The sequence below is a fragment of the Rhyacophila brunnea genome, unplaced genomic scaffold (assembly GCF_057557595.1).
Source record: "Rhyacophila brunnea isolate RB1 unplaced genomic scaffold, BYU_Rbru_1.0 scaffold_17, whole genome shotgun sequence".
NCBI classification, from domain to species: Eukaryota; Metazoa; Arthropoda; class Insecta; order Trichoptera; family Rhyacophilidae; genus Rhyacophila; species Rhyacophila brunnea.
The window spans coordinates 17889855-17903786 of NW_028232827.1; the positions used below are offsets into that span (position 1 = coordinate 17889855).

A 13932-nucleotide genomic window follows, 5' to 3' on the forward strand; every position below is an offset into this window, starting at 1 on the left:
CGGCTACAATAGCCTCAATTCGCCTAATGCCAGGCGCATCGTCGGCAAACTGGACGCCCTGTTGAATGAGCACAATGAATTATTGAAATTCTTCAAAGCACACATGCACGAATTGCCAAGTGACAATCACGCTATTGTCATCAATACTGATAAAACACCAGCTGGAGAGCACGTGCGTCGATTCAATGTGCCTGTTGTTGACGACATTGCTAGAATCATGGTTGGCGACCGCACATCGACGCGAGAAATCGTGATTCGAAGAAGAAACAATAATCTGGAGTTCATCGCTGACACACACCGTTCATACGACGCTCTCCAATATCCGCTAATTTTCTGGAAGGGATAAGACGGATATTGCATAAACATTCAACAACAAGATCCTTTCACAGGTAATTCATTCATTATGAACATCATTACTCATTTTGAATTGAGAAAATGAATGTTTGATGTTTTTTTGTTTTTATCGGCGGTCATCGTTTACAGCGCTCTATTCATCTTTCTGTCATAGATCCCATCCCCACATACTTACGATACATTCGTTATTTTTTATTTAACAACCAAAATATTCACTAGAAATAATTTATATGGCAGAACAACGTTTGCCGAGTCAGCTAGTATTTTTATAAAATTTACATTGCAGTTAGCTGGCTTAAACAGCTCACGTGATAGTATTATACAAGTATTAATTGACATTGTATGTGTATGTGTTTTTTTACCATACGTGCGTAATCGTATGTATGTGTTATATGCGTGAAATGTTTAAAATTATTTGGAGCCTTTTTTGATTAAATTAGTACTACATTATGTAGTACCATAGCCTGCTCCGTATCGGTATGGTTATGCAAGCAGGAAATCAATTTATAAGTTATAGATTCAGTTTTATATGGTGCAGTTATTAAATAATACAAAAAATATTAAGGTATGCTAACTGAAATATACAATTATTAATAACGATTACTATTAAAGTTTACATGTGATATCAAAAAGACTGACATCTTAGACGTCAACAAAAATTACTATCACGTCCTGTCAATATTGAAATAGCCAAAATGAAATATCATTGAAAATGAATATAATTAGTAATCAAGTAGATTGCATAAAACTAATACTCCATAATATTTGTGAAGTTTAATTCAATCATTTGATCAATCAACAGTTTGTTTGTCACTGCATTGATTTTATTGTCGACAAACTTTGAAAAAATATATATTACTGATATGAAACCCAAGACCTTCTGAAGGTCATATTATTTACCGCAAAACAATATTATATTTCAAGCCTCGTCAAATATTTAAACGTATATGTTTACACAATCGCGGTCTTTGCCTTAAACTACTTACTAGTTGTTTAAAGTTAGGCTATATTTGTTTAATAAGAACAAGTTTTCATACGAATTTCGATATTTACTTATAACCAGAGTGTTTCCAATTTAATGGCTAAAACTTTAGTATAAGTTATATGAATGAAAGTTTATAACCAATAATTTATTATTACTTAGTTACATTGGCTTAAAGGTCCCATGATAGAATTGAACTACAATATCTATTTTTAAAACTGTAGGTTTGAATCCCGCATGTACAAAATATCACGTTATTTTTTTTCAATGTTTCCAATGATTCAGAGTAAAAAACCACGTCCACGATTGCCGAGCGCTAATGTGTCGGCCTATATTATCAGGGTTGAATCCCCGGTCTGAGAAAAAAGCACATATAGTTTAGTTGAGTATGAACCTAATAGTTTGATCAAGTGACTAATATACATTTCTCATCAAAACAAAAATCTGATAATACAACTTCCATTCTGTGAGGGCCCAGACGATCTTCTTACAATTGAACATGGCACAAAAACAGAACGAATGTAATAAGTAAATAGGTTACAAGCTTTTTACATTTGGTTAGTTATAATCAATATATAATAAACTAGTAGCTTGTTGGAACGATGTCGATCAATGGGTAGGTACCATCTTGTTTTCACTTTTTTGTAGTATTTTTTTATTTTTTCACCTGTCAGTCATTAAAAAATCAAATAGTTTCACCGATCCTAAGAAGATCATAATATGGGCCTCCATATTATAGTGGAGGTTTGTATTAACAGATTTTTTTAAAATGAGAAATGGATGTTAGCCTCTTGCTCAATTTATTAGGTCCATACTCTGACTCCAAACACAGATTGGAAAATAATATGTGTATTTGCCAGACCCAGGATTCGAACCCAGGACTTTAGGAAATTATAAGCCGATGCGTTAACCGTACGGCCATTGAATTCGAATTATATGTATATTATAATATCATACTTATCTATTTTTTTAATTTTTTTTTATTTATTAAGGAAAAAAACAGATACATATTGATAACAAAAATTTAAAATATAATAATGAAAAGTTTTTGTAACCAGCAAAGTTTCCATGTATACATTATAATATAGTTGAGCCTAACAAGATAGAGAGTAAGAATAACAAAAATATAAAGAAATTACATGAGACAAATGAGGAAGAATAATGAATAATTAAATTATATACAATAAAAAGTAACATAAAAAAACATATATAATATATAAGTATATATCTATTTATACAACATTTTGGAGATAGCGCGTTTAAATGAAACAGGTGAATTATTAAAAGAATCAAAGGTGGAGAAATACATATTGCAATTTAAACAAGAGCGCTGAGTAAAAGAGTTTTGTGCATAATTAGAACCGCTACGACTGATATGGTAAAAAGTTTGGTTTCGCGTAAATCTTGATGGACAATGGAAACCCACCCTTTTGAGTAGGTTTGGCGAGTTAACAAAACCATTGATAATTTTAAAAATAAAATATTGATCAGATATAGAACGTCGACTTTCCAAAGATGGTACCATAAAAGTTGCAGTGGTCGAAATAGAATTAGTTAAATCATAACAGTAAGCTTTAAAATTGACGTGCTTACAAAATCGCTTTTGTATCGCTTCGAGACGATTTATGTATGTATCATACTGTGGATTCCACACGACAGAAGCAAACTCAACTATGGATCTAACGTATGAGAAGTAAAGTACCTTCAGAACATCAGGTGATCTGAATGGTTTAAAGATCCGAAGAATAAAACCTAGTAATTTTAATGCTTTATTGATAGTTTCATTGATATTTGCGTTAAAATTCATCTTATTATCCATTATGACACCCAGGTCACGTATTTTTGAGCTGCGTTTCAAGGGTTCGACTCCTAGTTTGTATTCTGTGTTGTTGTTATCTATTATAAACTTATAGGTAGTTATGTTTACATGTATATTATTATGTCCTTTTAAATATTCTACAGAAACATCGACAGCAAAGAGTTTCAATTTGTATTGATTTTAATGAGTTGACACTGTTATCAAAAAACAAAATGATAGATACAACTCTGTTTTCTAAAAAAAAAATACTATGACTTAGAATTTAGAACACGCACTGTAGTAAAAAAATATTTGGTGAAAATTTACAGAAATATTTTAAATGATGATCTTACCTTATAATAATGACGGGTAGTATGATGTTGGAGAGAATAAGCGATCCATAAATAACTGCCAACGTGATGGTGCCTAATGCTGCATCAGAGTTGACTGAACTCTGCAAGTTTGCTGTACCATGGAAAGCAGTGAAGTGAATCATGAATGCGAACCCAATCACCACAATGTTCTTGATAATCCTCCATCGTTCTCCGGGTAAATAATCCCTGAGCTCTCGTCTGTCTTCTGCAGCGAGGTTTTTTGGCACTACTTTTACCATGTTTATAAATGTATTTTATTTTTGATAATTTGATGTCTGCGTTGGACGGGATACCTGAAAATAACATGAAAGGGTTTTGGTAAATATTTTTTTGCTTAGCAGGACCGAAAATATTTTTATGTTATTTGTGAAACGTTCTACTGGTTTGCACCCTAAAAGCTACATAATACACAAACTTGTAAGATATTTCAAATGTAAAAATATTATTATTTATTCAAATATACATTTGCATTATCTGTGGTCGCAATTCGAAGCACAACATATACAAAAACCGACAGTCAACATTACTAACGCAATTTGGTAAGCATTTCACTTAAGAACTTCTAGTTAAAATCGTCGTAATTAAGTTGAACGCTCGTAACTTAATTGGAAAAGCACACTTGTGCGAATCCAGCAGTTACAGGTTTAAGTCCCATCGGATATCGCATTTTTTTTTCTAAAATGGTATTTTTCTAGTAGATGAGATACTTTCCATGAGATATTTTCAAATTATGTATTTCAATATTGTCAACCACTTATAATTAAAGGAACATAAGTCACAAAATTAAAAATTTCGGATTATATTCTAAAACATTATTTTCAATAAATATCTACCATTCTACATTAAAACAACTTCAGCCAAACATATCTTGGTATTAAACCAAGCTAAAAAAACTGTTAACTTTTAAAACAACACAAGTCCTGGATTCGACCATTCATTGGAAGTCCTGTAGAATATAGGTATATTTTGTTTGCGGGATGACAGAATTACAGTAACAATGCCTACTTCTAAGGCCTATCTTCGAAGTTATGAACCAATTAACAAGAAAAAATTAATGATATAAAAAACTTAAAATATATTGATCCAAAAGCACTTGATTTTTCAATGATATAATCAACAAGAAAACGACAGAAAGTGAAGAAAGACATGAAATCGAATTTTTATATTAAATGTGTTAGGTAGCAAATTTATTAAAAATGATAATAAAGTAGTTTTTCAAGATAATATGTAGGTAAAAAAAATAATGTTATTATTTTAGTATATTTTTGCTTGATAATTAAAAAAACTCTATGTTCTACATTTTTCAACAGCTCTCTCTAGTTGATTTTTTTTAAACAAAGATTTTTTTTATACAATCTAATGTGTTTCATTAAAAGTATTAGCTCACAATTTTTAAATATTTTTTTTGTTTGAAATAAACAGTTTATCTTTGATTATCTCGGAATATGCTTCTTTTGATTTAAGTATCTGATAAATTATAAGATACTTAGTCCATAAAGAAATCACTAATTTTTATAAGTTATAATAATCAGTGGTTCATTTATATATTATATTCATATGGCGGTAGGTTATCAATATTAAACATGAAACAATTACGCTGTGTCACATAGTCAGAATAATGGTGTGATAATCTGATTTTGTCTCTTGGTTGAGTTTATTTGCATCGTCGAGTCGCAAAACTCAATCAGGGTGTTTTTGAAGCCTCTTTTTATAAATCACACGACATTTTGTGAAACTTTAAATTATATACGTGTTTAGGTGTCATATTAGGTTATCTTACATTAATTTTGTTATTAGATGTTTACAAAGTAATATTATATGAACGTAAAGTTTCATAAAATAATATGTATTTTGATATTTTATTTCTCGCTTATTGCTGAAAAACACTTTATTTTAACCTTCAGCGCAACGAAATATCTTTACGATAAAATAAGAAGATCCGTCGGTACATTTACTTTATAAGTGTACTTATCTTACTCATATGGCTATAAAAAATACTCGTACGTTTTACTATAAGTTTCGTTTCCGGGGCGCGCAATGCCAAGCGAGGTAGGTGGCAGAATTATTGCAGCTGTACCGCTGTATATTTGGGCGAGTGAATTTTGAAACCATACATACTGAGTGTGATGACAATCTATACATTTAGTTTAGCAATATGAAAAAGTAGATTATGTTTTTATTGCCTATGGTTTGTAAGTGTAATAATTTATTCATTTACTTATTATAAATTTTATTGTACAAAATATACTATTGTAATTTCTTTATTATGGATCAAACAAAACATGCATCTGGGAAATATAAAATATCTTCCGGCAATTTCTTCTATATCCATATATTATACTCGTGCTCCTGTTTGTATATGTTCTAATAAATGCAGTATTGCGTTTGATAATATATAAGTCGTCCTGTAACTCATTGAAGTTATTACAACTAATCAGGATGCACAGCTTTTACGTAAAGTAGACGTAAAGAGCCACATTTTTAGACTTTAGGTATATAATACTACAAACAAAAAAAAAACTACGATTGTAGATAGAGAAAATGTGAGGCCTCAGTGCCAGCGTTCAGCACAGCGTTGAGCGTTGTGCGCAACTCAAACGAATAACCGTATAAATGTATAACCAAATAAAGACATTGTCTACGAACATTTTCACACACGGTTATACGCTTGAGTTGCGCAAAACGCTCAACGCTGCGCCAAACGCTGCCACTCAGGACGTACAATGAGTCTTCCTTAATAGAGAAACGTCTATAAAACCTCAAAATACTGCTTGAGAGAGTGTATCTGTGGACGACTATAGTTGATTCGGACGTGTATGAGAACGAAATGAGGTCATGAAGGTTACGATTAGGGAATCCAATCCCGAGCCAAAATTCTGATCCCGGGATTTCGGGATTACAATTTGACAATCCCGGGATCCCGGGACTGGCCCCGGGATTGGCATTTTTTCCATTGTTAATATAATTTGTTTATATTTACAAATAATATTGATAAAATCGGTCAAAAATATAGTTTATACTATTTAAGACATTTATTGTTAATATTTTATACGTTCAATCTTGGAAATACACAAATTTAATGGAGTAAATAATATTGTAATATAAATAATAATGTGAATTTAATATGAGATTGCTGTTTCTGATATTAAAGACATAATGAATGGATTAGCGAGATTTAAAATAGTAAATCAAATAATCATGGCGTACTTATGGCCTTTCCGCATCATAAATCTAATTAGTCAGCCAAATATGAAACTGCCGTAAAGCGTATGATATCATGGTAGAATTACTTTGTTAAAAGTGCGAAGCATTGTTTTTTTCAATCTTTCTCGTTTTTAATAATCCATGTGAAAAAATAAAATGAATCGGCAACCTACACATGTGTATAAATCAAACTTCATTCAAACTCAGTTTATTTCTAATGTAGTTATTTTTTATTAAAAGTATTTTTTCTGTTTTATTTTCGCTTTTATTTTATTTTCCATAAAAATTGATAAAAAAAATCAATCCCGAAATCCCGGGATTATGTTTATCAATCCCGGGATTCAAAGGTATCGAAAATAGCTCGGGATCCCTAGTTACGATGAGTAAGATTTCACGTTTATATAATATGTGTGCGAAAGGAAGAAGGCGATAAGTCTTAAATCGGTACTTTTTAGGACAGCCAAAAGAAGAATAATAATTTGTAGATTATTTTGTATGGAAACCCCAATGTTTCTTTATAGAATTTAGTAATTCATAAGTGTTGACTTGATTTGTCCTTTTTCACATTTTTGTGCATATGTGCATTAGGGTTCATTTGCCATCTTTAACTGCTGTAACGTCATATTATAAATCATATTTTTGTACTATTTATATAGAACTTTTGATAATGTTAATATGAATAGTTTAACACAATATAAAAAAATACCTACCTAATACTGTTAGTTTTTGAGAGAGTTAAATACAGTTATATTATTGATGATAACTTTATAATATGTATTAGGTTCCGTAAGTCTTGTAGTCTTGATAATGGTGTGACAATTTGACATAGATGGGCCAATATTAATTGCCTAATTAAATTTGTAAAATAAAATATTATAATAATTATATCGCTAAATTTTCTTTACGCGTAGTTGGTATGCTGCTGCGCTGTATGAAATAATATATAAATTTGTATTATGGCAGTATGGGCGGTTCTCTTTAGCAATCGTCAAAACATAATATCTGTCCGGCCGAAAAAACAATATTTCGTTTCTTCATTGTGTGATAAGACTGATAAGTATACTTTGGCATTACGCTTTTCGGGTTAGTAAGAAGACAAACTGATGACGTAAATGTCTGCAACATACTGCAGGATAATCAAAAAAGCATGCCCAATAAAACAAAACGACAGTAAAGTTTGAACAGAAAATAAGCGACGACGCTTTCTATTACTTACGTTATCGGATGACGTAAAAAATTGACAAGACAGATTATTATTTCCGACATTGCACTTTGTAAATGAGTATATGGATTAAACTAAGACACAGATAGGTACAATTTTTACTAGTAACTTGGAAACAGTATTATGTTATATATACCTACAACTAGTCGTATTATAGTACACATATTGTAATAGTTTAAATCTTTCAATGGAAACCAGGAAACTTATACAGCATGTCAATATTAGTATCTTTTTTTAAAACAATATTATTATGTTTGAGTTTGAAATTTTTGTTATTGTTTTGTAACAGAATCTGTCTGTTATGCGTCAGATATAGTGATCCCAAAGACGTGGGACACGATTTTGAAAAATATTCATCAAATTATCTTCTTTTTTGACCATGTCCGATCTAATAAGATCATATGTGCCTCCACAGAGTGGAGGATTTTATTAAAAAAATTAGTTTTTACGAGAAATCAATGTCAGTCAGCCACTTGATCAACCTATTAGGTCTATATTCTGACTCATACACAAATTGAAAAACAATATGTAAACTTGCAAGACCCAAGATTCGAACATAGGACCCACGACGCTATAGGCCGACGCTTAAGTCGCGTGGCCATCAAATTTTACACTTTTTAACACTACAACATGCTATGAAGATTGATAACAGTATTGCATTAGTAGAAGTGAAATAACAATGGAAACACTCAGAGCGTGATTCAGAGAATACTTAAGATATGCATCTATAGTAGGTCAATATCGACAACTTAACGTACCATTTACGAAATCATTTAAAATACGTTCAAGATCGAGCTAAAATAGAAATTATTGCCAAGTTTATCCAGATAAATCTGCATCGCGTGTTCAGACATTGAGAAAATTACATAAATGTTTTGTGACCTCATCGGGATCAAACCTGGAGCCCCCGGATGAGAAACCAGTGCTTTACGCAGCGGACTACGAGGGAAAATTCTGTCCGGGGTTACAGTCCGTGGTGATTCGTCGATGTAAAATATGTACACTGTTATTATAAGTGACGTGTATCTCATTATTTATTAACTGATTATAACAACATAATGGATGATATTTAGTCATAATAAAAAGTGAAATAATTCAGCATATATTTAAATACAAGGTAACAGAAGGTACTAATATTATTAAAATACTCTTAAAAAAGAAATATATAAATAAGTATTTACAAAAAATATTCACACACATTATTAACGTAAATGAAAAAAAAATATTTTAGTTGACCTTAGCGCCAGAAAAAAATGGAAAAATATCCGTACTCAGTTAATAGGTATTCATTATGTATTCCAATACAAAAAACCGGTGTTAGAGTATCTAAATTAAAAAAAAATAAAACAAAATACTGGTTTGTAAATTGGCATTTGAACATTTTTTTGCAGACGACACCGTCAATCTTCGTTATTAAATTTTGTGAATAACGTGCTATTTTTTTTAAACATTTTATATCTAAGATATTTTATTGTTTATCTACGTCAGTGATGCACAAGCTTTTTTAAAAGAAGGGCCGATTTATCCAATTTCTAATTTTTCACGGGCCGCAAACGGTAAAAGTGTTGAAAAATAATGATATATTTTACTAGATGAGATATACATTTTATGTGTTATTTTTAATTTAATAGTTACATAATTTTATCAGCAACTTCAACCACTCTCCACTCCGCATTACGTGCATATTTGCACGATGGAACTTAGTAGTGAGTGTTTCATAATCGAACTGTGTTTTTTTCTGTTAAGGTGATGTCTCTAGGTAAAGTTGTTATCGAAAAATAGCTAGAAAAGTTTATTAATCGGTAAATATATATTCAAAAGTAATGAGAAAAATAAAATAAAAAATTAAGAAGTATCATGGAGTTCTATATACCAAAAATAAGTGTCAAATTCGGTACATTTCTATCGGGTGGTAAGAATGAATGACATAAGATTTATTATCAAAATTACGATAAAAATGTACGTAAATCTATTACCCAGGGAAACGCTAAGCGAAAATTGGAATTTATTATATCCTTATATCTCTTTTTTCAAATTTAAAAAACATCGATTTAGAGGTTAAAAAGCACGCAATTAAAATCGAAAAATCTCGGCTTACACGCAATTTATCGCGAATAACGCTTAACGTTTCTATTAAAAATATTATTTATTAATTTTTACGGCAGTTATTTAAATTTAATCTTGTATTTTTGTATAATAACGAATCGATAGAAATCGAAACCATAATAATTGCTCAAATTGGCAACATGTTTGTCTGTATGGTGCTGCCGTTGTGGAATTATTTGGAAACAAAATATCTCCATACAAAACACACATACCATAACATGACGTTGAAAATGAAACTCACACATAGACAAGACAAAATAACATTTCTCTGCATTTTGACAAAAATCAGTTTATCAGTTTGAGGCGAAATTGCCATATGAATAAAAATAACTTAATAATTGAAATTACAATATTAACTTAATTTACGTATAAACCTGCCTATATTCAAAATTTGAAACTGCGAATTATTTGCAATTAGTTTCTGCTTAAATTACAACTGTTTTTTTATCATTATTTATGATAAAAATAATCAACAAAATAAACAAATCTCGCATTTTAACATATGGTAGCATTAGTCTATGGTAGCATTCGTGCTCTCGATCTAATATCGGATTTATGACAATTCTTCTTTATTTGGCCATTATTAGGTATATTTTTTGAAAACAGGAAGGAATCGACTCATCAGTAACATTTTTGTCAAGTAAGTAAACTTTTCAGTGTATAATAAATAATATTATTATCGTACATCAAAATGACAAACTATGTCACGCAGTTTTGATTGTCAAACAAACATTCAAAAATTATTGAAAAGAGTTACATATACTGTATTTTCAATCACCATCATGCATTTATCATCAATATATATTATTTTAGGCGTAGACTCATCGTTTTCGTAAAATTATAAATACTTTACGTTAGTTTGAGGTTATGTTTATGACAAATGTCATCGAGCCCATCTTGTACGTTTTGTAAATTATCTAATAGATAGTGAATTTCTTTCATTCGCATATTATGATTGTAGAACCGAATTTAATAAAATAAAATTTTAATTTCATTCAAAATTACTGAAACTTGTCTCGAAAATGTATCTCATAATCATCATTATAATTATTCACAATGCTTATACAATGTAATCAATGATTGATTATAATCAAATATTTTATGTGCTTTCAAACACGTGTCCGTATTTTTAATACAACATAATCGTAAATTGAAAACGTTATCTACAGTGATAAGTTTGACACGAGTATATGAATGTAATTAGGTTATGTTTTTTTGTTTACATATAGATAAATCTTTTAATACTGATGAACTCGACGAAATATTGGACGACAGACTGCGAAGTCGGTGACGGTTACGAGTCCGACAACAGCGACGACATTTACATTCGACATTTACAACCTTCGACATCACAATCCAGGGTGCTTCCCTGGCTCACAAAATGGTAGGTTTACAATTTTCTTAATAATATATTTATTGGTTTTATATACCATCCGGTCATACACTATCTAGTGTATGACCGGAAAATGAATCTTCATTTTCATTACATGCTTTGGCATAAAAACAAGAATTCATTACATCTTGTACACATGATGTAGCGATTGTCTCGAATGAGGAGTTGATGGTTTGAATAGTAAACTTCAATCAAAACATATTATTACCCATCATTATTTGTATTTTTACTGCTAAATACTTGAATTAATGAGGAAATATGGATTATGTAATAATATTTTTTTCCTATTGTTTCAGTATGCCGAATGCTGGTCCGGAATTGGAGGAAGATTTGTTGGCGAGAGGGCATGTCGGCGATCGGATAATTGCTTATTACAGGACTGCGATGAAGACATGCAAATGGCTTGTGAGGGTTTTTAACCACTTTGTGGACTTGGCGGTAGTAAACTGTTGGCTAATGTATATGCGGAATTGTAAACTAGAAAATGTACCCCGAAAGGATATTATGAGACTGCTGTCGTACTGAATCAGATTAGCGAAAGCTATGATTCGGTATGAAGATCGGGTAGCCAACATTTTAACACTGCCAGCACGAGGTCGGCCAAGAAACATGTCGACATCGCAGGTAGACACAGAGCCACCAGCTCGCAGGAGAACGGTTTTCCCCCAACCGATCGCTGAGGTACGTTTGGACAGCGTTGGCCACCATTCAGCATCCGTGTGCAGATACCCTGGATGCAAGTCCCGCACCAGGTATATTTGCATAAAATGCAATATATACGTGTGCACAAAATTTTGCTTTGAGCTGTATCACACAGTATAGGATGCAGCTCAAAGCAATTTTAAAGTACATATTTAGGGTTTTATTTCATAATTTTAACTAATTTTAAGTGTAAATATATTTAATTATCCTATTTATAATGTTTTTGTATTGTTTTATTGTGTAATGTTCTATTAAAATTGACCATTCCTATGACAAGTTGTTTTCTTTACCTTCCCTAAGTTTATAGAGTAGGTAATATTCATCTGCAGTGTTACCTGGTATGTGCATATAGTATATTTTACTTTACAAAATAAAAAAAACGTAAAAAAAATTTTTTTGTCAATAGACTAATACTTCTCTTCCATAAAATCAAAGAAATATTTTTTTTGATGGCTGGTTCTCCCTCGGGTCTCAAGTGGTTATATTAGAATATATTATTATATTCTTAAATATTAATATGTAAATGAATTTTTGTCTAGCAATTTTATTCATCTAGAATTCCATTCCATTGGCAACTTTAATTTACTTTTAAAATTAGTTATGGTAACTCACTGCCATCTGATTGAAACTGACCAAAGTTTTTAGTAACAGATTTTTAGAAATTCATGGTAGATGCCTTTAAATATAAATAGATGGCGTAAAAGTCACATTATATGTGTTATTTAGGCCGAAGACATCGCCTTAAGACAAGCGATTTTTTAATATCGATTCACAAACGTCGTGCACTGAAAAAATTCTTGGAGAACCAACACTAAAATGCGCGTTTTGAAAACAATATTCTAAAAATAGATTGCACCTGCTCCACTGAAAAAAAAAATGAATTTCGGTCGCAAATCTATGAAACCATGCAAACCTGTGAAAATATAATCATAATATTAAACAATAAAAAATATCATTAAGTTTTCTATCAGTGACGATTCAGATTATAAACCGTTGCTACTGTATATTTTGTTCACATACCGAACACAGATTTTTATCATATTTAATGAAAATTTTTGTGATGAAGTACCTATTTGTTATTTTGGGCCACAACAAATGCCATTTTGGGCCGCGTTTGTGCACTACTGGTCTACGTACTTGATATTTTAGTTATTAATAGAATCAATGAAAAGAAATAACAAGGAATGACAAGAAATATATTTATATTTCTTTTTAACATATTTGATCCTAACTGGCTTATAATATGTGTCTCCACAGAGTGTAGGTTGCTTAAATTAGTTAACCACTTGCTCAACTCATTAAGTTCATACTCTGCGTCCAAATACACATTAAACAATAACACGTGAATTTTCCAGACCCGGGACCTACGACGTTATAAACCTTACAAGTAACAGCTCGGTCATCTACCTTAGATATCATTTCTATTTTCAAATTATTCATTGTAAAATACGTTAACGGAATGTGATGGCAGAGTATAAGAAAAAGATAAGTATTAGGTATATCCGTCATCATTTTCATGATCTCGATTGGCGGAAAAAAATGGTTGTATTAACTAAGCTAAGCTTTGTAAAATTTAAGCTTAGTAAAAATACTGTCTTTTGACTTTATTTTTGCTATTGACAAATAATTTAATAATGATCAGAACCAATTTCTTCCGTTGTGATCACCATCAATATGTAGAATGTGTACAACAATATAAATATTATTGCGTATTATTTTAAACAATATATTTTCATTCTTTTAAAGTTATTATTAGTAATTAAATATATTTAATTACCGTAATTTCTTTTGTTTTGT

The 13932-nt window shown here is 30.8% G+C and overlaps 1 protein-coding gene across 1 annotated transcript in view; it reads right to left on the minus strand.

The window, feature by feature from the left end:
- Positions 1–13932, minus strand: part of LOC147073788 (UNC93-like protein) — a 234143-nt gene that overhangs the window by 201173 nt on the left and 19038 nt on the right. The window contains exon 2 of the mRNA XM_085944800.1: positions 3488–3801. Within this exon, the coding sequence (XP_085800926.1) occupies positions 3488–3747 (260 nt within the window). The 5' untranslated portion in view covers positions 3748–3801. The remainder of the gene's footprint in view (positions 1–3487; positions 3802–13932) is intronic.